The sequence below is a fragment of the Triturus cristatus genome, chromosome 3_1, assembly GCF_964204655.1.
Source record: "Triturus cristatus chromosome 3_1, aTriCri1.1, whole genome shotgun sequence".
Classification (NCBI taxonomy): domain Eukaryota; kingdom Metazoa; phylum Chordata; class Amphibia; order Caudata; family Salamandridae; genus Triturus; species Triturus cristatus.
Window position 1 is genome coordinate 298002566 of NC_140583.1, and position 23948 is coordinate 298026513.

Here is a 23948-nt window from a genome sequence, read left to right on the forward strand (position 1 = left end):
TTTGGGGGTATGGGCTGTGGTGGGTTCGTTCGCGTCTAATGCTAATTATTTTGTCTCAGCGAGCAGTACCTTGGCTTGTGAAGCGCACTTGATTACTAGAACGTGCTAGACGACAATGAAAACGGGGATGATAACCAAACCCTCTTCAGATCCCCCAAGCCTGTCCCTAGCACGTTTGAAGTTTTTTATTATCCCCCTTCACCCCATCATCAAAGGGTGGTCTGCCACACGTATCTACCGGCCCTGGAGTGGTGGATGCAGCGTGGTTGCCATGGCAGCCCGACCTTGCCCCCCACCCCCCTCGTCCTTCCCCCTTCCACCACGTCGTAATTGCCGCCCAGACCCCGTTGCCGCCTCCGCTGCCAGCCGCTCTCGCCGATTGGCCGCCGCTGCCTCATTATGCAAACGAGCCGCGCGCCCAGCCGAAAAGGGGCAGCTGGCTGACGTCAGCAGGCCCAGGAGCAGCTGCTGGAGACATAGAAGAAAGAGCGGAAGAAAGAAAGAGGGGACGTGGGGAAGGCAGGGGCGCGAGGGCAGGAGGGAGGGCACTTCCACTTTGACAGGAGGGAAGCCAGGCAGGCAGGGGGACGGGAAGCCGCGAGGGAGCCGTCCACGCCGGGCGGTGCTGAACATGGCCACGGTGGCCAACGGAGAGCTCGCTCACTTCAGCACCGCGGCCAGCTCCCCGCGCCGGCCGGGCACCATCCCCATGAAGGACCAGGATGCCATCAAGCTCTTCGTGGGGCAGATCCCGCGCAACCTGGAGGAGAAGGACTTAAAGCCTCTCTTCGAGGAGTTCGGCAAGATCTACGAGCTCACCGTGCTGAAGGACAGGTTCACCGGCATGCACAAAGGTGGGTGTTCCCGCTGTCACCTGCCTGTCTGCCTCGCCCCTACATTCTGCAGAGGGCACCAGAAACAAAGGAAGGGGGTGCAGGGAGGTGGCAGCGGAGTCTCCCCGAACTCGAGGGTGTCTCCTTATTCAGGAGGTCTGAATCCCCCATGGTGATGCTGACTCCCTTTCTCAGTGGATACATAAACACCCTTATACCTGGAAATTATACAGCTCTTCATATCTCCCTGTAAAGGAAATATGGCGCATGAAAAACATTTTTGGCTGAAAAACTATACTATTGTTTTAATAATAATATTCCATTACAGAGGTCTCCGTGAAATGAGTTGTCCAAACGTTGGCTGCGAGGGGAAGGGGCGTATTCTTCTTAGTGGCTGAAATGATATGGCACCCAAACTGGCGATTTATCAGTTGTTGGACTGTATGAGCAAAAACTACTTCTTTTAAGTAGATATTATCTTTTTCTCAAACGCCGTTGGGCGCACGTAGGATACATGTTCCGTCCCACTGATTTTTTTTTTAATCGAAGCCAAGGCCCTCTCATTTTAATACCCTGCAAGTTTTAGAAGTACTTAATAGTAGGCACATCACGTTTTTAATGCGGCTACTCATGCCAAGTGTGCGCCTGTTTGCACGCGCTTTTTGCAGATATGGAGACTGACATCGATGTGCTCAGGATCACACACTTTTCGCAAATTGGTAAGCTAGGATAAAAACGGAAGTTTTCAGTTTACACAGCCGACATCTTAGCAGCCCCCGGACTGGATACACTTAAAAAAACACAACACTCGTAAACAGTTTATTCTACAGGGAGTGCAGCTGGATTCCTGTCAGAAAGGATCAGGCTCTGTGCAGACCGTCCTTTCAGATAGTGGTTAGCACCCCTGGACCAGCCAGACTCCGATGGCAGCTGGTCACGTCACGTGCTGATGAAGAGACCCTGGGCGCCTCTCATCCAGCATAGCTGCTGCCACCCCGGGGTTCTAAGTGACGTCGAAGAATAAGAGAGGGAGGGATGTGTGCTTGATTTAACCAGGGCATGTGTGTGAATGGCAATGGAACGCAAATCTCTGAGTTTATCTGTGTATCCGTTCATGCTACAATTAGCATGCCAGTGTACCCATGCATGTTTGTGCGTGTGCCTGTTTAAGAAAAACATGTTTTTGTTGTTTCTGGTTGCAGGCACTATCAGTGCTGCTGGTTGGTCATTAAATAGCATACCTTGAGTTTCAGGGGTTAAATCCGTGTATTGAGATACCATATCGGCACGTTGACTAGGCCATGGGGTTAGGTGTGAGGATGTATGTTCATGTATGTGCACGTTGGGTGTGTCTATATGTGCTGTGTGGCTAAGAAGCGCTGTAGTGGCAATCATGCTGACCTCTTACATCAAAGATGCGGGGTCAAATCACAACTCCCTCGACTCAATTGAATGTTCCTGGATACATCACTTTATCAAAAGACACACAATTGCACAGACGTGAGTCCCGTGCTCTCCATGCCACTGGAATCAAACTATCCCGGCTGAAGAGGGGTGAAACCCCGAAACCGGTCCTAAGATGCTTGTTTCCAGTCCAGGTAGGACCTGACCTGACAGTTCGGGCTCGACTGTTCCCATTGGGCACAGGGTCAAGACTGATTTGCATATGGCTGGGTCCAAACTGGAATGGATTTAGGCCCAGATCTCTGTACTGGGGTGAATGTATGACATTGTTCTGCATTCTGTCCATCAATAGTTCTTTTTTGCATACATCACTTTATCGCCTTTGGCCTCGGTCCTAATCTGCACATCTGGCCTCCCCAGAGGTGAATCTGGCCTCCCCAGAGGTGATTCACTTCATTCGTATGTAGTGTGTTTGAGTCTGCATATTGTGGGTCAATATAATGTAAAACAAATATGCAGTTGCAGGATAAGGCGTGCACACTCGCCCACGCCACGCGCCACGCGCCACGATGCAGGATGAATTGGCATTTCATTGCCCCATAACTTTTGAATTTGAAACGTTTGCTTCTTAGTGCTGTGATGATGATATTTGAGAAACAGTTTGTTAGATCACGCTTTTTTTAAAAGGCAAAGAGTGGTATGAATCAGAAGCTGTTGAGTGCAGCGCAGTGGATTTCCCTCGTCTTCTAAGCACAGTGTGCGGTCTTCCTATAGAGCCCTCTTTACTGCTACCGCGTTTCCGTTGCATGTTGAAGACTGTCTTTGTAAAGATGCTGCAGTGCTTCAGTGGTGACTCCAGCTAGTGTGTTTTCATTCCAACCGAGACATCCGAACAATAAGGCCAACCACGGATATTGTGTTTTAGCTTTTATGTAGCGCTTCCTACTCCTGACTAGGCCAAAAAGCAAGTTGATGGCGATTGGCTAACTGTGAAGCCGTTTCGAGTGTAGGATTGGAAAGTTGTGGGGAAATTGTATGGTCTTTGCAAGAAGCATTGGGCTTAGTGCATGTTGTTCAGGGACATGCTTCATATATTTCTTACTCATAGTACACATACAGCAGTGTTTCATTAAGCAGGAGTTGGTGCAGTAAGAAGTGAGAATAGATATGGTCACGCACGCAGATACATGCCTTTTCAAAAGCATTACTTAATTCGAAAGAAACTTTTACTAGCATTTATTGCAGAAAAAATTATTAGATACATATAATACATGGGATTCTGCGATGATCTGTGACGTACCCATTTGCCAATTCAAAAAAAAGACGTCAGAACTCATCTGTATTACAATAAAATAGTCAAGTTCTGATGTCACAATGCCGTAGATAATTATAGAAAAGTTAGAATCTTTCAGAATGTTTCTACACATTCTGAACTAATGCAGTTTCTTTTTGTTGTTGTATTGAACTGTTTCTAATATCTTCTTTTTCCAACTAATTTCTAATAGTTTTTTGATGTGTTTAATTTTGCACTGGAGGTTCTATTTTCATTCATGTTTGCAACCATGCTCTCTCTTTCAAATAAAAGAGCTAAGTGGTTTGTGGGAAAGATGATGTTGTGACCATGTACTGGGATACAGTAGCCCCTGCCATACATGATAAAGGTTATGGAACTCCTCTGACTTGCAACATCCTTATAATGTACAGTGGGGGTACTATATTACTTATATTATAGATAGACCTAAATGTGGGAAGACCACAAGACCAGCTCACCCACGTCTTAAAGATGTATACACATAAAGGTGAGGGAGGAGTGAAAAGAGGAAGCCTTAAAATGAACACGGGTGACGTCCGCTTGTTAGGCTTTAGGCACATGTTCCGCCAGCCTCTCCCACCGACCTCGGTATACCTACTCAATCATGTGCAGCAACAAAAATAGCATTCTCACAAAAATACATCGGGAGTGTCTTGTGCAATGAGCTCCAAACGTCTGTGGTGAGTACTTTGACCACATCTAGCCGGTGCGCCGGCCTCCCTGCTCAATAGTGGACCAGAGAGCTGAAGATGATAAGATGCCATATTAGAACACTGGAATGTTGAGAGCGCCATTAAAGACAATGCAGTGGCCCTGAGCTTTTAATAGCTGATATAAGCCTTCTGCTCCAACAGTCCAATGTTTGTCTTTCTGGTTCTCCCTTTTTAATCTGGAACACTCTACTCTTAGGTGGTGGAATATTCTAATAGCCTTCTAACCCTTCTTCCTTGCACTATACCAGTTGTAAAAAGACCCTCACCCTTTTATAGGCCCTTGCCACTGCCTGTAATAGCCGTTCTAGCCCGCCACAGAGGGCTTTAAGTCTGTAATAAATGCAGATGAGATTTCTATGACGTTGCAAAACTCGCCTAACCTGTCCACGTTCCACTACAGTAAAAAAACAAATCTGCCTCACTATCCCTTCTATCTCTGGTACCTCTGTAGTAAAAGCAACAACTTGCTCCCACACCACATCCCTCTGTTCTACTGGTCACTTCATTCTGGACACAGTATCAATTACAGTATGTTTAGTAATCTAAAAAAAACTATAATTTAAATATTCACACAAATGAAAAAAAGGTGTACACCATTGTTGAGGTCAGTTCTCGCAGTACGCGTGGATGAAATTACAGATATTTTTCGTCATAAAATGCGCATACATTTAGTGAGCGTTAGACCAATTACGCAAAATTGGCATGTAAATTGAACAAGAGGGCATTACTTGCACGCAGAAGCAACACAAGGTGGTGGTGGGAGACATTTTTAGCTCAGTTCTCCTTCATGCGGGTGAACATGTTACAAAAAAGTGAAAGTAAAAAATGGGAACATTACACAAATAGACATAACATGAAAAAGGAAATGACACATAATTTTGCTCATAAAATAAAAATATATTCTTCTAAGCTCAGTAGATCACCATCTGCAATTTGCAAATGAACCATATTGGCAGATATCCACAATTATTCCCATGCTCCAAAAAGAATATTACATAACTTAAAATAACCTAAATATAACATCTTAATCCGTGACATGATCCCTTTTAGCCGGTCTGTGGGGTTATTTATCACATTCAAACATCACACTTTTCGTGACGAAAATGTGAAAATAATTGTCATGGGCCTCAATTACGAAAATGCAGTTTTATTCTTTTTAACAAGCTGGAAGTCTACTCCCAGATGTCTGATGCTGTGTGATTTTAAGGATTATTATGTTTCAAAACGTTCTTTTTATTGAACATATGCTTACTATACCAATACAGTCATCGCATAGACAGAGTTACAGTATTTTGGTGAATTGGAGGAAGGTTGTTTACCAATAGGCCATACATTACTTACTTAGGAACTTTCCATAATACCACCTCCCGCTGCCTGTATTCGGACCCCACCCGTGCCGCTGCTAATTCCCAACTATCGTCTGCTGGCGTCTATATTCCTCCCAATGGGCCCAGATCTTCCCCCTTTTCGGAGCACCCTCTACTTTGATGGATAACTTTCTCCACCTGTTGGCTCCAATCCATGTCGTGCTCCCAGTCTCGTACCCGGGGGGAGGCTCCTGCGCTCCATGCACACACAATATTTCTCTTTGCCACTCCTGAGGCTAGCATGAGCCATGTTCCCATGTGCTTGGGCCATCTCTCCTCCCCCGTGATCCCCAGTATATGCCATCTTGTATCCTTGGGAACCTGGAGACCCATGGCCTCGGCCATAATTCTGATGACTCCATCCCAGTATTGTTGAATATTGGGACACGCCCATATTATGTGAAAGAACGAGCCATCTTCCCCACACGTCCGGGCACACAGGTTCGACTCACAGTGCACCCACCGATGTTGAAGCGTCCAGGAGGCATATGGCCCATGGGAAAGTCTAAGTTGAATCAGTCGGAAGCGCGCCCTTATGGTCATATCTCTAGGGCATTATAATGTATCTGCCCAGTCATCGTCCTCCAGGAGCCCCACTTCCGATTCTCACGCCTCTTTCAGGGGGGCCAGGAGGCCCGGAGAGCTCTTTATGAGCTTAAGGGACGTGAAAGAAATGGCCCTCTCTACCATCAGGTCTAAGAGGAGCCGGTCTTCCAGCGGTGAGTATTCGGGTAATAGTTTTCCATTCGGTATATGACATCCCAGGGAGTGTCTTCACTGTAGGTACTGAAAGCAATCACTGTCCACCATTTGATATTCAGTTTTGAGGTCCTTGAAGGTGATCATTGCCCCATTCCGCCTTTCATCTCCAAGATGTTCAGTTCCAACAATATTCCATCTCCGGAAACCCTGTAAACGGCACACCTCCTGCAGCCCATCACAGTCCCAGAGCGCGGTCCGAGCCATTAGCGTGTTTTCCCATCGCAGTAATTTTGTGGCCTCACGGCATGCCTGCACCACTGTCTGCATGTGCGCTGGGAGCTGTCTCTCGCAACTCTTCCGATAGAGCGCCGCCAGGTACCCCCCCTACACCCACGGCATACCGCTCCGCACGGTACACCGGCTCTGTGATAGCAGCAAAAATCCAATCATTAATATTTATCAATTGGGACATCAGATTGTTGTATCTAATGTCTGGAACTGTCAATCCACCCACATACACCCCTCGATGAAGTTTACACAGCTCTATGAGTGGGCTCTCCCCAGCCCACAGCAGGCCGCAGAGTTCACTATCTATCGCCCGAAAGAAGTCATTTGAAATCCTATAGGGGGTATTCTGGAGCACATATAATAAACGTGGGTGGGCCATTGTATGAAAGAGGATGGCTCTACCCATCTAGGATATTGGAAGCTGCCACCAATGGATAACATCCACTCACAATCTCTCCAGCTGCGGTAGAAGGTTGAGAGACCCCCCCCCCCCACTTAGTTATACAAATACCCAGATATTTGAACTCTTCCCTCCGCACCAGCGCCCCACAGGCTGTCATCAGGGGGGAAGCACTCCGTCCAGAGGACACACCAAGGACTTATCCCAGTTTTCTGGTATCCAGAGAAGCTCCCAAACAGCTGGAATATGTGCAGGAGCCTATGGATCACCTGGAGATACCCTCCTCCAATACTCCCTCTCCCACAATGTTGTGAACAAGGGCATCATGTTGCATCCAGGCTGTAAGTGGTTCTAGCGCAAGCGCAAAGATCATAGGCGACAGGGGCATCCCTGAAGTGTGCGCCTTAGCAGCAGGAAGGGAGTGGAAACTCTCCCATTAATCCTGACTCTCGCCATTGGTTTGCAGTACAACAGTCTGACCCACTCACAAAACTTGTCACCGAAGCCCATTCTGGACAGCACAGCAAAGAGGTACGGCCACTCTATGCTAATAAAGGCCATATGGGCATCCAGCGAGAGCAGGGCAGCAACCTCCTACAGGCGTTTCTCTGTCATTTGCATGACTCCAAAGAGACGTCAAAGATTTAGCAATTTGCTCTTTTGCGGCATAAATCCTGATTGGTCAGGGTGGACCACTGACAAGATAATTGGGCGCTGCCTATTAGCTAGCGCCTTGTCCACATTTTAAGGATTATTGGGGCCCGTTCAAGACATATATTTTTGGGGGGCCTGTTCAGAACAACTCTGAATGTTATTACCCATTTCCTGCTATTTCAGGCCTTCTTCATGCCAAACAATACTGAATATATGTTAACATTTCAGAAACAGGATCACACTGAAACAGTAAAACCGTATCTTGTCCAGTGCCCCAAAGATCCTTAAGTTAACACTGGGTAGAAAGTGACAAGAGGTAAAGGCAGACAGAGAGAGGGAGAGAGTTTGTGATAGCAAACTAGAAGGTTAAATAGAGAGAAGGTTCACCCTCTCAAGGGGACCCTTGGAAGATGGGGGTCATGGGCAATTGCCCATTTTGCCCATGCCTTAAAAAAATTACTGATCTGATGCATTAGAGGTTCTTGGACATGATTTAGGCAATTTCTGATCCTGCCCGCTTGTGTATAATGACTTAACACAGGAACTCAATTCATCTGATATAGTCTTCTAGACACACACCCGTGTGTTATCGTCACTTTCCTGACAGCGTGGGGTTGTTTGAACATTAACGCAAGGGCTAATTTTCTTTTGCTGTCCGGCCCTGATCATATGGATTTTTCAGCATCACCAGACACCCCTACAGGCCTGCCTGGTAGTGAGTAAGGTCAGTGCACTTTGCAGCCCATAGTAGGCAGTGGCTGTTCCCACATTGCCTGTTTAGTACCAGTGGTCTCCTTGTTGTGCATCTATGCCTCTGCTGTCATAAGGGACATGTAAGAACATTGATGTCACAGTGGCCTGGTGACATCATCAATCAATCAGTCGATTGGTATAGCGCAACAAATCACCCCCTAGAGGGTATCCAGCTGCTTGAGGGTCGTGAGAGTTTTGTGACTCAGTTGAACAGCCAGGTTTTGAGTGTCTTCCGGAATTCCAGAAGAGAGGTGGAGGTCCGTCGCTGCAGGGGAGGTCGTTCCAAGTTTTTGTCGCGAGGTAGCAGAAGGAGCATCCTCCGCTGTTGCTTCAGTGACTGCAGGAGGTGTGGGCGAGTGAGAGGGATGCCGAGCACAGTTGTCTGGTAGGTCGGTGAAAATTCAGGAACCCGCAACACTAACTCAAATAAGATCCATGAATTCTTGGTCCTCGTTTCTTCACAACCAACGACTGTGTGACCTAGAACTATCAGGAACTGAAAGCCATCAGGACGCAAATCCTGACATTGGGCAGTGCTTATACCAGTGTTTCCTGATCTGGGGAGTCGCAAGCTGATTTTTGGTGGGTCGCCAAAGCCCAGGCAATGAATAAAACTACCTTTAAATTCTATATTTCTCTTGTCACATTTGGTGCACTTGAAAGACAGAGGTCAAATGCCAGACTATGTCTTCTGCTGCTTTTTTAACACAGAAACTGGTGTTTATGAACTCTCACTGCAGTCACAAAAAGAAAAATATAGTGAATTATGTGACAATCCTGCTGCGGTACATTATATGTAAAAAAAAAGCTGGAGGAATATATTTTATCCTAACACACACCAAAATGTAAATATCTGCAAATTAAGTGTACACATTCAGCAGTTAGGAAAGCAAAATGAAGCACATTTTTTGTAATTCTGGAGTGTAATGGAAACGAAGATTTTAGTAGGATCAGTACAATTCAAGACACGTGGTGATGCACAAATAATAAATATTAATTGAAACACGATTTCTACACAATATATCATTTGTGTGCAATATAGTTTTATTCATAAAACTATATGTCTATGCAAATTAGTGACCAGTTCAATGGAAAATGGAAGTGGGCTCTGCACAGGGCCAGACTCAACATTTTTCTACTTCGGCATTCTCCTGACAGACTGTAGGCATGAGGGTAGCTTTCAGGGCAGGATGGACAGCTGTCACCAGATCAAGTCCCAGCAAATCTCGTTTCTAGTCACGACTTCCTGCCGCATTGGGCCGTTTTTAATATTTTTGGAAGGGCAGGATGGACAGCTATCACCAAATCAAGTCCCCCCAAATCTCGTTTCCAGTCACGACTTCCTGCAGCATGGGGCCTTTTTTAATATTTTTGGAAGGGCATATTCATGTTTCCAGACTGGCCCTGGTTCTGCGTCTTTCTCAACCACCTGTGTGGGAGTCATCATGTATATAGGCCCAGCCTACAAGGCTTCTTCCTCCCTACTCAGACTCCTAAGGGCAGACATTTATTTCTTGAGGGTACCAAACCCAGTAAAAGCCAGCCTTGGACTCTTTCTTGTGGACTGCACCAATAGGCTCTACCTCTAGTTACTCAAATATTTACTCCATAAACTCCTATGGGTTTAGAAAAGTCTGTAACCCTATTACCTCCCGGTCCCTCCAGTCCTCATCCCATTCCTTACGAAGTGGAGATGACCATCCCTACGACAGAAAAAACAGAACAGGAGAATTCTGGGACACCTAACCCCACCCCCTCCCACTGGTAGTACATAAGCTGTACCTACCCAGCATTCCGCCTGTTGTTTTTTTCTGTCTTCCGAAAGAATGGGACGTGGATTTGCTGGTTGTACTTACCTGCTGCTGCTTCTTGCTGCAGGCTTCTCTGGATGTTTTCGTCGGGCTCCTAGGCCATCCTCGATATCCTGTTGCGCGGTCACCCGGTCTGCCGGGAGCCGTGTGTGTTGGTGGCCATCCCTTTCTGGCTGGGGCACGTGTCCTCCTGGTCTGCTCCGTGTTAGAGGACGCATCTTCCTGTGGCTGGGCTGATCTGGAGGACGTGCTGCTGCTGCTTCTGTGGGGTACCTCGGGCCAGTCTTGGTCGTGCCCCTGTAGTTCCTGGATGGTCGGAATCCTTTTCCTGCTGCGGCCTTTCTCCCTGATGGCTCCTGTTCTCGTCTACTCTCTGCAGTTGTGCAGCATTGTGCCTGGTCGGTTCCTGGATGGGAGTGCACCTGGGACTGCCAGGTGCTGTTGGCTTTTACGATTGGGTACACCTGAGACTACTGATTGCTGCAGGCTTTTCATGTTTGCCTGGCACTGGGCTGTTGGAGGGCGCCTGGGCTGGCTGGTGGGGGCAGATGGTGTGTGATGGTGTCTGCCTACCCTGGGGGTGAGTACTGCATAGCTTTTTTTTCCGGTCCTGGTTCTACCTGAGGCCTTTCATTCTTCTTGCCTGTATTCTGGTCTGGTTTGGGCCTGGTTGGTGCCTTCCCTGGGGGGCCGCCTGGGACTGCCTGTAGATGTTGGCTGCTCTCTGCCCTTTTAGTGCCTCGGCATCCCTGTTACTTGATCTGTGTTTGGGTCTCTGTTGTCTCTCTCTTTTTCAGGGGGTGTTTCCGAATGGCCTTCTGACCGGTGCTGCACTGATTGTCGTATCCTGAGCTGGCTGGTGGTGGCTGGCGGTGTATTTTGGTGTCTGCCTGCCCCGGGGAAAATGCATGGCGGTTTGTCGCCTGTTCTGGCTCTCTGCATCTGGCATTTGGGGTCCCCAGCCTCCCTGTTGGTTGCGTACGTGTTTGCTGCCTGTTGCTAGGCACTATGTTGGTGGTCTGTGCCTGAGCCGGCTGGTGGGGGTTGCCAGGGTTGTGTGGCGTCTGCCTCACCGGGTGGCTTTTCATTCAGGTTTTCCTTGCTCCTATGTGGGTCTGCCCCTTTTTTTCCCTCCTGCGTCAGGCCCTTGGGATTCCCGGACTCCCTTCTTCTTGGGTTTATCTGCACGGGGGTTGGAGGGTGTGATGTTGTGCCCTCTCTCTGGGCTGGCGGGGCCCTTGGCGCGCTGTGCCTCTGCTGCCACTCACTGGTCTCCTGTGGCTGTCTGTGGTTGGCTGTCAGCTCGGGGCTGCATTGGTGATGCCCCTGGTGGGCCTGGTTGCCAGCATTGGTGTTTGCCTATTGCCCGATGCTGGGTTGTGCTTGGGCAGGCTGGTGGGGGTTGGATGCCATGTTGTTGTTTCCTTCTCCCCTCTCTGGTTCCTTTCGAGTTCTTTGGCCTCATCTGGGGGTCCTCTGCCTCTCTGTTGCTGGTTGCTTTTCAGCAGGCGTGGGCTGAGTGTTGTGGCTCATCCTTCGCCTCTGTGGCACCTTGGTTTCTCCCCTGTTGCTTCTGACTGGCTGGTGGGGGTGTTGATGGGGTGTCCAGTGTGGTCTGGTGTCTGCCTGCCCTGGGGTGTGTGCCGCACTGTGGCTTTCTGGTTTTCGCTCTTGCTTGGCGGGCCTGTTGCTTCCCTTTCCGGGCTGTGTCTTTTTTCTGGCCATCTACTGTGGTTCAGGGGGTGGTTTTGGGCCCGTGCTCTGGTCCCTGTTCATCTGGTTCTTTTTGGTGGCTCTGCAGTTGCGGGGTCTGCTGGGGCTCGGTTTCTGCCCTGTCCCACTTCTGGTGCTTCCCCTCTCGGTGGGTTGTGCACCTTTGGGTTCTCCGAGCTCATCCCTCTTTGGGTTGTGGTGTGGCCTCAAGTCTTCCGGTCTGGTGGTGGGTACTTGGATTTGCCTCTGTCTGTCTTGGCCTTGCTGTCTCTGTGTTTGGCCCCTCGTTTGCCTCAGCGGGGGTTGGTGGTGCCTTTTCTGCTTAGTTCAGTCCGGCTCTGGCCATGAGGGCCTTGGTCCCTTGGGGGTCACCTTTGGGTGCCTGCCTGTGTCCTTGTCTGTTTTCCCTCTCTCTGGTCGCTTTGTGCCTGGTTTGGGTGTGGTTCCTTAGGCCCTTTGGTGGTCGACAGTTCTGTGCTTGGTGTAGCTGGGGACAGGGCCGGCCTTCTTTCCCTTTCCTCTGGCCACTCCTCTCCGCCTGCCTGGTGCGAGCTGAGCGTTGGTGTGCAGGTGTGGGTTGGTTGGATCCCTCCTGGTCCTCCTGCTTCTTTGAGTTCCCTGTATGGCCTGGCTGTGGCTGGTTTCAGTGCTTTTCTTTGTGCCCACTGTGGTTGGGGGTTTCAGGATTGTGGCAGTTGCCCTGTGCCACTCCTTTTGGGCCCGTGGTGGCGCCGTGTTGGTGGCCTCGTCTCTTGCTGACATGTCTGTTGTTCTGTTTGCTGGCTTCTCTGGTGTTTGTGGGGGCTTCTGCGGGGTTGGGCTGTGGGCCATCCTGTTTTTTTCCTTCTACTGCTGCTCTTAGGTCTCGCCTGGGATAGTTCACTGGTGTTTTACTTTGACATCCTGGCCGCTTGGTCAGCTGCAAGTTTGGTTGGGAGTTTCCCCCTTCCCTGTTCTTTGTTCTTCTCTGCTCAGTTGCTTGTTCTACCCCGGTCCAGTGTTTTTCCCTGCGATCAACCCCCGGGTTTTTGGTTGGGGTGTCACCCTTGGTGGAAGTTGATTGTGGCTGCTTCTTCCCTGTTGGCCCTATTTGGTCTTTGGGTTCCCCTGGTCTCGGTGGCCTTGGGGGTTTTGCCTCTCCTTGACCTTGGTTTAGTGCCCTGGTCAGTTTCGAGCCTACTGGGATCCGTCCCTTCCTTCCTTGGGCGGGGTCCTGTTGGCCTAGGTTTGGTGGGGGGCTGTACTTCTGGCCTCTCCCTTGCCTTCGTTCAGCGGAGTGCCGGGTTTTATGCCTCGGTGTCCCCTACTTTCGGGGTGGTTGCCTCGGTCCTGGCCTGTTGGCCTGTCCCTGTGCCCAGGGTCCTTCTCTGGGTTTGGGGTTTTTTGGGCTGTTGTCCGGTATCTTCATTGGTGGTTGGTGCTGGATGTTCCTGTCCCATGGCCTGGTCCACCTCTGGGGGTTTCTCTGGAATCTCTGTTGCCTAAGGCTTGCGGGAGGGCTTGCTCATGGTCACTGCCCCCTCTCTTCTTGGTTTGCTTTGTCTAGGCCTGCCCTTAGTTGGTCCTCTGGGTCGGTGCCTTGGCTCTTTTGGCAGGCCTTGTCCACTTTTGCATGGGCTGATCTGCGGAGGGCCTCCCCCGGTGTGTGTTATGGTTGGACCTGTGGTTGGTCTTGTCGATCCTTTGTCTTCCGCTTTGGGTGGGGCCTGTTGTGTCTCTCGTTGCTCCCCTCGGCTTTCTGGTGGAGTCGTTGTGGGTTGTTTTTCAGTGGGGTGGGGCCTTCTTCCTTTGTCTGCGGGGGTTCGCTCTTTGTTGTTTCTGCTGCTGGTTCTGGGCATTGTGTGGCGTTCCTGACCTTCGCAGCCTTCTCGCAGGTCGGGTGAACTTCCGGGGTTATTTTGCCCTGTGGGTGCGTCCGCTTCTTCTGGGACCCTCTTCTGCTGGTTGTTTTGGGGGTCCTGGTTGCTTCAGCCCTTCTGGGAGTTCCCTTTGGGCTTGGGTATCTGTGCTCTGCCATCTTTCTGGCCTTGGCTGGGGGTCTTGTGTCCATGTTGGTGTGGCCCTGGCTTCTTGCGGTGTCGGGTTGCCTTGGGTCTTCTTCAGTGGGTGATATTGTCGTTGTCCTTCTGATGGGGTTGGTCTCTGGTCCTTTGTTGTTGGATTCTCCTCCTCTGTGGTTGGTTCAGGGGTTTTCCCCGTGTGGGTTGTCTGCCCTTTGGGGTGGCGGCTCCGTGGTTTTGCTCCTTGTTTTGCTTTTCTTGGTCATCTCCTGCTTGTTTTGGGGGATTTAGCCCTGTTGTTTGGTGTGGGGCATTGAGGCTTGTGCTCTCCTGCCTGTGTAATTTTCCTGGGGGTCTCCCGTTTGCTTCTTTTGGGGATGCTGCTTTCGGTGTGGTGTCCCTGGTGTTCATGGGAGTTCAGAAGGCTGGGTTACTGGCTTTGGTATGATCCACTTTGTAAGGAATGGGACGAGGACTCAAGGGACAGGGAGGAAATGCCCTATTACTTACCTGAAATCTTCATTACTCCTCGTCCTGTTATTCTCGTCCCATTCCTTACGCCCCTCCCTCCCTCCGGCCGGCCGGCCGGCCTTCCTATTGGTGGCTTGGTAGTTCAGGAGGAACGCTGGGTAATTACAGCTTATGTACTCCCAGTGGGAGGGGGTGGAGTTAGGTGTCCCAGCATTCTCCTGTTCTTTTTTACTGTCATCATCTCCACTTTGTAAGGAATGGGACAACGACAACGGGACCAGGAGTAATGAAGATTACTGGTATGTAATAGGGCATCCACAGCCAGCTCTAGGCACAGATGACATCAGCATTACCCTTGGTGTAACCAGCTTAGGGTCATCACTGTTCTGCCGTGCTGGTAGTTTCTTGAGTGAGAGCTGCACTATGAACCCCTCTGTCCTGCAGTGTTACGTACATGTTTACTTGTAAATCCTTTTAATACATAATTGCATTTTGTTGCCAGTAACTGAACACTTTTACACTAGCCATTTAAATTGAAAAACTGCTTTCCTATATATTTGCTCAACGAACTTGCAGTGCATCGCAGCCAATAGCACCTTGTAAGCTTTAATTATGTTTGATTTTGATGTAACCTATTCATAGCTGCCAGTGAACCTTTGCCAGACGTGACAAAACCAGCTCTAGCTTTTTAGCTAAAAAGATTTTGAATGGTGGTATTTTTAAACTCACATTCGTAAAGGTAAACTGAAACTATAAGTCCCAGTGACATGTAAAGGTGAAGTGAAAGTACAAATCCCAGTGACTTGTAAAGGTAAAGTGAAACTACAAATCCCAGTGAGTTGTAAAGGTAAAGTAAAACTACAAATCCCAGTGACTTGTAAAGGTAAAGTGAAACTACAAATCCCAGTGAAATCTTAGAAGCAAAGACTGGCTAAACATGTCACTCATGACATGGGTCGACTTGGCAGTAATGATGCTCACTTGACATCTGTGCTAGGTCAATTCACTGACTGCCATGAACACTTACTTAACTTGGACATAAAGAATAGTTCTCCATAGTGTACTAACAAAAGATTGTGTTTTACATATCGTCCTGCTAATGTACAGTAGCCAGAATGTCGACTACTAAAATATTGTGAATGTAAGTATATAAAGTGGCAAGTATAGATTTACTATTTATACCTGCACATATCTGTGCCTTGACAATCTCTGTAAAATGTGCCATGTGCCACAATATTTGTGAGATTTATACATTGTGTAAAAAATGACAGATTATTCATATAGCCCTTTGATTCAAGCTTTGCCATTGCTAAGCCTTGAAATTACAATTTGTTTTAAATTTGGACTAGATGCTTGGAAGGAAATCAACAGGCAGCCTTTGTTTTATGCAGCTGGTATCTTACATACTGTCTGTTGTGATGATTTATTAGTTCCACGGTGTTATGATGCAGTATAGTTTGTAATGTGTGGAGCTGTATTTCATGTTAGAGTAAATGTAAGAGTTTATTTTTTTTCCGGCTGATTGTCCACTCCCTTCAGAATACTTGCTTGGGTGTCATCCGATGACACATGCACAGAGTTGTGAGATGCCATAGCCCAGTTGCAGAAAGTCAAATCAGGACTACAAATAGTGATCGGACATCACCAAACAGACATTGTGGCTTCCTTGAGGGGTTTGGCGAGCAACGGATGCATGAACAAAGCTTATTAAGACCCTGGAGACTCGTTCAGATGTGACTGTTGTGTCTTGCATACTTCAGCCTTAAGGATGGAAGGTGTCCTTTTCTTCTCAAAGCTGACTTGTGCCAACATCATCACTGCTGTCCTCAAACATCTGAGTTGCCAGTTGTGGCTGGCTGAAACCTGACTCCCTTCCCATAACTCTCATCTTCACTATTGGCTCGTGTTGGTGGTCTCCAGGGCTGGCTAGTGTGATTTCCAATATCTGAGACCACCTACATTTCCATTCATAAACTGCAGTGATTACACATTAAAGAGGTACATACGATACTAGCCCGGAGACCATGGACAACTGGCTCTAGGCTCACTGCGATCCCCGTAAAAGGGCACAATGACTTTGAAATCTCGACTCCGATTCCCAGAGCCGGTGAGAGAAAATCCACATATCTATAAGGCTGGACCCACAATTATCATCCCTCTGGGGTCTTATGCTCTGGTCACATATTGCCACACTCCCTCAAAAACAACTTTTTTTCAGGCATAGCTTACTAGTTTAGAGCTGCATTCCAATGTTTATAGAACACTGCATTTGTTCACATACAAATAAAAACCTGCAGTCATTCAGCGCCTAGAACCTGTGTCGGTGGCGTAGGCCCTGCTTCCAGTCTTTCCAGAGAAGGTGACCTGGGTCTGCACATGATGGCTTGAAAGCATTAGCTTCTGACAAAGAATGTCCACTCTGAATCGCCACGGACTACAGTGGCAAGGGTTTCTTTCAAAGTATGTTGAAAGATGTTTTCAGGTTAGCATCTTTTATAAATGAAATGTTCTAACTCAGAAGTTGTGTGCCTGGCACAATCTTTGGAACCCCAGAATAATTCTATCGTGAAAATGTGCTAAACTCCTGCATTGTCTGAAACGTATCTTTTTCCAGGCACACTATAGGTGGATATGACTGTGAACATCCATGAATGACATAAAATACTCCAGGATGTGATAAATCGACTTTTCATATGGCTCCTACAGGGATATAGCCTAGTCACACTGAAAACATCTAAAAATGAGTGTTTTTTTTGGGAAGCCCGGACGAGGTGTCTCTCAGTCTTGTTGCTTATTTTGGTTTCCGAGAGTGACTAAAAAGAACAAACATTGCTTATATTCGTGGGAACAGTATTTGGTACTTGGTGCTATAGGACGTGAATAATGTTTGCTGTTCAGCGGGCCAACTGATTGCGTGTTGTTACCCAGGTATCTGTGGGAATCGCTTGTAGGGGCGTGCTTCCTTGAGTTCCAGTGTTATTTCCCTTACATGGCTTATCCAACAGAACGCATGGGACCTAATGTCAAGCATACTAGACTAAAGGCGCTCCCGCTCTGCTGATGCTCCGGTATGGTTCATGTGTATGCATGGGATGGCATACAACCGTGAGCCCATGGTGTTCACCGCGAAGGATGTTAACACGCATGCCTTTACCACACTGATAAGAGCCGTGCCGGCCCTTTTCGGGTAATTTACCACGCAACACTTTACAAAGCAGGTAAGTATTTTTTTAAAAGATAAAATAATTAAGTAATTTAAATAATGGAAATTTAAGGTTCAGAGTAGGAATGATTTTAAAGGGTTTTTTTGGGTTTAGGAATGGGTACTGGGTAGTAATGGTTTTAGGGATTTTTGTAGGGTTATGGATGGGTAAGGGTATGGGGTAGTAAGGGTAATAAGGCTTTTTAAGGTTTACGGGTGGGTAAGTATAAGGGGTAGAAAGGGGTATATTTAAAAGTGCAGCAGAGAGAGAAAATATATATATATATATTTAAATAAGAGGGATTTACATATATATGTTTTTTTGTTTTTAAAATATATGTGTATGTTATATATATACATGATACATGTATATTATTTGATACACACACACACACACACACACACGTCAATATCACTGCAATTGCGTGGTAATGGCATGCATAGTAAAGCCCGGCGTCGTATTACAATGCATTGTAAAGTTCAAAGCGTTGTAATGCCCGTGCGGTAAAGGCATGCATGGTTAAGCCATGATATTCTTATTGACTGCTTTCATATGGGACAGCTCACTCAGTGAGTAGTTTAGGCAAAGCAATCATTTTTTATACGGCGCTTCATACACGTTTTCCCATTTTTAAGCACTGTAAACAACAGGTGTTAACATTACCCAATTTGATATTATTTCACTGGTGAACTTTGAAAGGATGGACCTGAATTGGCTTGGCTGGGATGCAAACGTCCCATCTGCAGGTCACAAAGAGATGTCAGCGGCGCACGCTTAACTCACGGCTCCATCTTTTTCTTCCTTGAGTTCCAGTAATTCAAATCTTTTTTTTTTTTTTTTTTTTTGAAAAACCTTTATTACAATTTCAGAGAAATACAAGTATGGGCCTACAACCAATAGGCCGGCCGCTAAAATGCAGTGTGACCCTAGGTACAACTGGAACATTCACGTCGATGAAGCCATAAAAGGGGGTCACTGGAGTGTAAATCCTTGCCGTCGGCCGCAGTTGCAGTCCATGAACAAACAAAGGTTTCATATTTTTAAGAAACGAAAAACAACAAACACACAAGGCAAGGAATTTTAGAGCAGTAGCATGTGCCCATCGTATCGAGGGAGTAAACCAACCCGGGTAAACAGAGGGGGAGGGGGGCAAGGCCGAAGAAACCAAACTCGCATGTCGCAGGAGCGTACAGGAATGCGCGGGCTAGGGCGACAGCGCGGCATCTATCTCACGCGTCTGAGGCGGGGCACATATATCCCCGCGATAGGAGTTCCAAGGACCCCACACCTTACTCCACTTGCCAGGCTTGCCTCTCGCCACGTACACCGTTTTCTCTCTGAACATACACCAGTCCATGTGTTCTTTCCACTCGCTGACCGTGGGCGGCCTCTGGGAGCCCCACAATTGTGCAATGTCACGCTTCGCTACCATATAGCCCAGAGTCACCCACTGCGTCTGCGTCGCATTGTAATCAGTAGGCTCCCAGACATTCAACAGACATCGCCGTGCCTCCGGCAACAAGGCCACATGCGTGACTTCTTCTAACACAGCATGCACTCTGCACCAAAACCGAGTCACCTCCGGACATTCCCACAGGATATGGAGGAAACTCCCCAGTAGCCCACAGCCTCGCTTACACAACCCATCCACCGACTATCCCATACGCATCAAACCAGGCCCCGTGACGTACACTCTGTGGAGTATTTTAAGCTGGACGAACCGCAATCGGGTCGGGATAGCCACCTCTTTCGGGGAGGCCACTGCTGACACCCAATCCCCGTCGTCCAGCTCCAAACCGTCGGCAATCCAAGTCTCCCGCAATGAGGCCAGCAAACCCACCCGATCATTAATAAGCTTCTTGTAAATCAGCGAAATGGTGCTATCCGGCACATGGCCGTCCAAGACCCTGTCCTCCAACGGGGAATTCTCCGGAATAGCCGCCGCGTCCGGAAACACGGAGCACAGGGCATGATGAACCTGAGCATACCGATAGTATTCCCTATCATTCAACTGATATTCAGTTTTCAGCATGTCGAACGTCCTGAATTTCCCTTTCGTCCAGAGATCCCCTACCGTGCTGATACCAATCGTATCCCACTTCTCAAAGCCTTTCGTAGTATACAGATAGCCCAAGCGCTGAGATGTATACAGTGGTGTAGCCCGAGTCAAGCGATCCCTCCACCCCATCGCCGCATTTGCTGCATGCCACACCTGTACCGCGACCCGCGTCGGGCCCGTCAACCGCGCATCGAGGGACCCCGAGTATAATGCTCGATTATAGTCACCGCCCGGCAATAGCAATTTGTCCATCTCAAAAGCCGGGTTCAAAGCAGGGCCATACATCCCGTGATTGACGGCAGCCAACTGGGAGGCCCAGTAGTATCGCTTAATGTCCGGGAGGGCGACCCCCCCATCGTACCATGGCAGGGTTAGTTTGGCAAGAGCAATCCGCGGCCACCCATCCCAAAACAATCGACGCTGGAGACACTCCACCTCCCGAAAATAACGGGCCGGCACCAGGTCCATGGTGTTCTGTAGGGCGTACAAAAAGCGTGGCAGCGACATCATTTTGAACAACGCTGCCCGGCCAAGTGGCGAAAGCGGCAGCCGCCGCCAACCCGCCACATCCGCCCTTAGGCGCTGGAGGGGGGGGAGAAGATTCCGTTCGTAGCGGGCCACTGGGTCCAGTGTTATAAAAATACCCAAATAAGTGAATCCCGACGTCGCAATCTGGATAGGGCACCCCCGCGGAAGGGGGGGGGCCTCCCCGGAAAGAACGTACACACAGGACTTAGCCCAGTTGATGACCAATCCGGAGTTGCGACCAAAGGAGCTCAAAACATCCACCAACACGATGAGCGATTTGCACGGCGATGCAAGATACAAAAGTATATCGTCCGCGTATAGGGAGACCCGGTCCTCGTATTCCGGCGTCCATCTAAGACCACGCATCGAGGGTTCCCATCGCAACCACTCCGCAAGGGGCTCCAAACAAAGCGCAAATAGGAGAGGCGACAGCGGACAACCCTGTCGGGTGCCCCTGCCCAAGATAAAGGGAGCCGATACCCGTCCGTTGACCACTACCTGTGCCAGCGGATTGTCATAGTGCAATTTCACCCAACCGATGAACCCCGGGCCAAAACCAAACTTCGCCAATGCTGCCCAGATGTATGGCCATTCCAGGGTATCAAACGCCATGGTAGCGTCCAAGGACACCAAGATGGCCGGTTCACGAAGGAATGGTGCGCGAGCAAGGACGCCATGCAACCGCCGCAGGTTCAAAGCGGTATTGCGATGGGGTATAAAGCCGGATTGATCCTGAGGAACCAGGTCGCCCACAACCCGGATCAGACGATTGGCCAGTACCTTGGCGAGGATTTTAGGTTCCGCGTTTAACAAGGAGATGGGCCTGTAAGAAGCACATCGATCACGGTGCTTCCCCTCCTTATGGATAACAACAATGGTAGCGAGACGTTGGTCAGAGGGGAGAGAGCCTGCCGCCCTAGCCTCAAGGAACATGTCCCTGAGATAAGGCGCAATAACATCTGGGCGCAACTTGTATAATTCAATGGGGAGTCCGTTAGGACCCATGGCCTTGCCCGATGCAATCGAGCGGATGGCCAAAGCAATCTCATCTGACGACAGGGCCGCGTCCATCACTACTTTATCCTCATCGGACAAGGAGGGCAGAGCTACGTCCCGAAGCAGCAGTCGAGAGTCTTCCTCCGAGCGTTCCGAGACCGGAGAGTAGACCCCGTGAAAATACTCCGCAAAGCAATCAACTATATCACCGGGGTCCGTCACACGCACACCGTCCACCCTCTCAACCTCCGGTACCACTCGACTCGCTCTCTCCTTCTTATCCAACCAAGCAATCAATTTCCCGGCCTTATCACCCATATCATACAAACGTCCCTGTTGCTCCCTGATCACACTCCTAGCAGATTCAGTAACCAGCGCCTTGTAGTCGGCCTGCTTGAGCTCCAAGATATGCAATCTGTCATCCGTTACACCTTGCTCCAACTCACTCTCCAACTCAGTAATCTCATTTTCTAGCCGAACAACCTCCTGCGCAGCGCATTTTTTGGTGGAGGAAATGAGAGATAGGGCCTGTCCCCTGAGCACCGTTTTAAAGGCCTCCCAAAGGGAGATGGCGGAAGACACCGACCCCACGTTGTCCTTGAAGTAATGTTCCAGAGACTTGACCAAGTCTGCACGAATCGTGGGGTTCCGTAGGTACCAGGGGTTGATCGGCGCCACCCTCCCCTCCGCCCCCAGGGCGATATCCAGATGCAACAAAAGGGGGGAGTGATCTGAAATACCGCGTGCCAAGTGTCTCACCTCCCCGATCATCCAAGCTTGGGCCGCAGGAACTAGCATATAGTCAAGCCTCGAAAGACTACCATGGGCCCCAGAATGGAAGGTATACTGCGCCTGTCCAGGGTGTTTAAACCGCCAGCAATCTATCAGTCCCAGGGCATCCAGAAAACCCCCCAACCAACTCTGGGCCCGAGGGAGGTCCCTAGGGGGGTATCGATCCTCAACTCCGGAAACAACAGCGTTAAAATCCCCCCCCAGGACCACCACCCCCCCCCCGGGAGCCCTAGCAGCAGACGTCCCAAATCAGCATAGGTGGCCGTCTGCAGGCCCGGCGGGACGTAGACCGTGACCAGCATAATCAATCTACCCTCCCACCTCCCCACCAGCGCAGCGTAGCGCCCTCTGTCGTCGTGGATCACCTCATCCACCACTAACGGGAGAGAGGTCCTGACCAAAATGCCCACTCCCCTCGAGCCAGAAGTGAAGCCAGAATGGGCCAGAAGGCGATACCCTCGTCTGTTCATGGCATGGAAAGAGTTCCCTATGAGGTGTGTTTCCTGCAGGAACACAATGTCTGGCGAGATACGTTTCAGAAACTGCAGGACTACCCCCCGCTTTATCCTGTCCCCCAGCCCATTCACATTCCAGGAAAGAAGTTTCAGCCCCCTACCCCCCATCCCTCCCAGCACAGAACATCCCCCTCCCGGGTGGCACAATCATAGTAGAACAGCATGAAATATTATCCCGCCTTGTGAAACAAACAAACAATCCCCAACCCCGTCCCATCAACCCCAACAAAACTCCCCCTCCCTGCACCCCTGCGTGAGCCCAAACAGCCCCCCCAACCTGCAGTGTGCCTGTCGCCCCATTATAAAATTCACTACAAGAAGGACAAAAAAAGAACCCCAGAAGGAGGAAAGGGCCCCAGCAAGCCCCCCGCAACCTCCAAACACCACGGGGCAAAGTGTCAACAACTGGAGTCCGGTGCAGCCACAGGCGCAAAACGTTACCAAAGCAGTCCAGCGCCAGAATCACAGTTCCATTCCTACTCCGGCGAACCTTCTCCGCTCTCCGTCATCCGCCCCTCCGGCTCCCGACTCTTGGGCAGGGCATCCAGCCACTCTCCCACCGCCTCCGGCCGGTCGATGAAGTGTGAGCGACCATCTAGCTCGACTCGCAGCCTAGCCGGGAAGAGCATCGCATACTTAAAGTCCATGTCTCTCAAGCGCCGTTTGATGGCCGAGAAACCCATCCGTTGCTTTTGAACCGCTTGCGTAAAGTCTGGGTAAAAGCTAACATTAGAGTTCTCAAAGCGTAATGGCCCCGCCACCCTCGACGCCTGCAGGATAGCGTCTCTATACCGAAAATTAAAAAGTCGGGCAATGATCGGCCGCGGGGGGGGCACCCACCTTAGGCGCACCCCCTGGAACCCTGTGGGCCCGTTCCACGGCGAAGAATTTGCTCAGCCCTTTGGGTGCTAGATGAGTCACCACTAGATCCTCCACAAAGAGGTCCACTGCCGATTCCTCCGATCGTTCGGGCACGCCGATAATGCGGACGTTGTTCCGCCTGGCCCTGCCTTCAGAGTCCTCGAGGCGACGCTCGGTCAGATCGCTTGCGAGCTGCAACCTCCGCACCGTCGTCTGCAAAGCGGCCACGTCCACCGTTAGGCTCGACGTCGCTTGGGCCAACGAGTCGACCCGGTCATTGGTTTTCGACAGGTCTGCTCTGACCAAGGTGACATCGATCAGCACCGAGTCCAACTTGTTGGCCAGAGTATCCAGTTGCTGGTTCACGGTCACCTTCATCTCCTCGATGGCCCCCATGACATCCAGCAGAGTCAATTCGGGTGATGCGCCCGAGGCCTCCTTGGGCGGCTCAGGCGATTTACGTGATCCACTAGGGGATCCCTTTGGCTGAGCATAGCGGTCCATATTGTTGGCCTGAGAATAGGCTCCCCTCCGGGTAGATTTGGGTTTTAGCTTGTCGCAATCCACTCTTGT

At 49.6% G+C, this 23948-nt stretch overlaps 1 protein-coding gene across 13 annotated transcripts in view; it reads left to right on the forward strand.

The window, feature by feature from the left end:
- The first annotated feature begins 571 nt into the window (after positions 1-571).
- Positions 572-23948, forward strand: part of CELF6 (CUGBP Elav-like family member 6) — a 531043-nt gene continuing 507666 nt past the window's right edge. For all 13 annotated transcript variants that reach the window (XM_085643931.1, XM_085643936.1, XM_085643939.1 and 10 more), the window contains exon 1: positions 572-854. In XM_085643931.1, coding sequence (XP_085500057.1) covers positions 632-854 — 223 coding nt within the window. In that variant the 5' untranslated portion in view covers positions 572-631. The remainder of the gene's footprint in view (positions 855-23948) is intronic.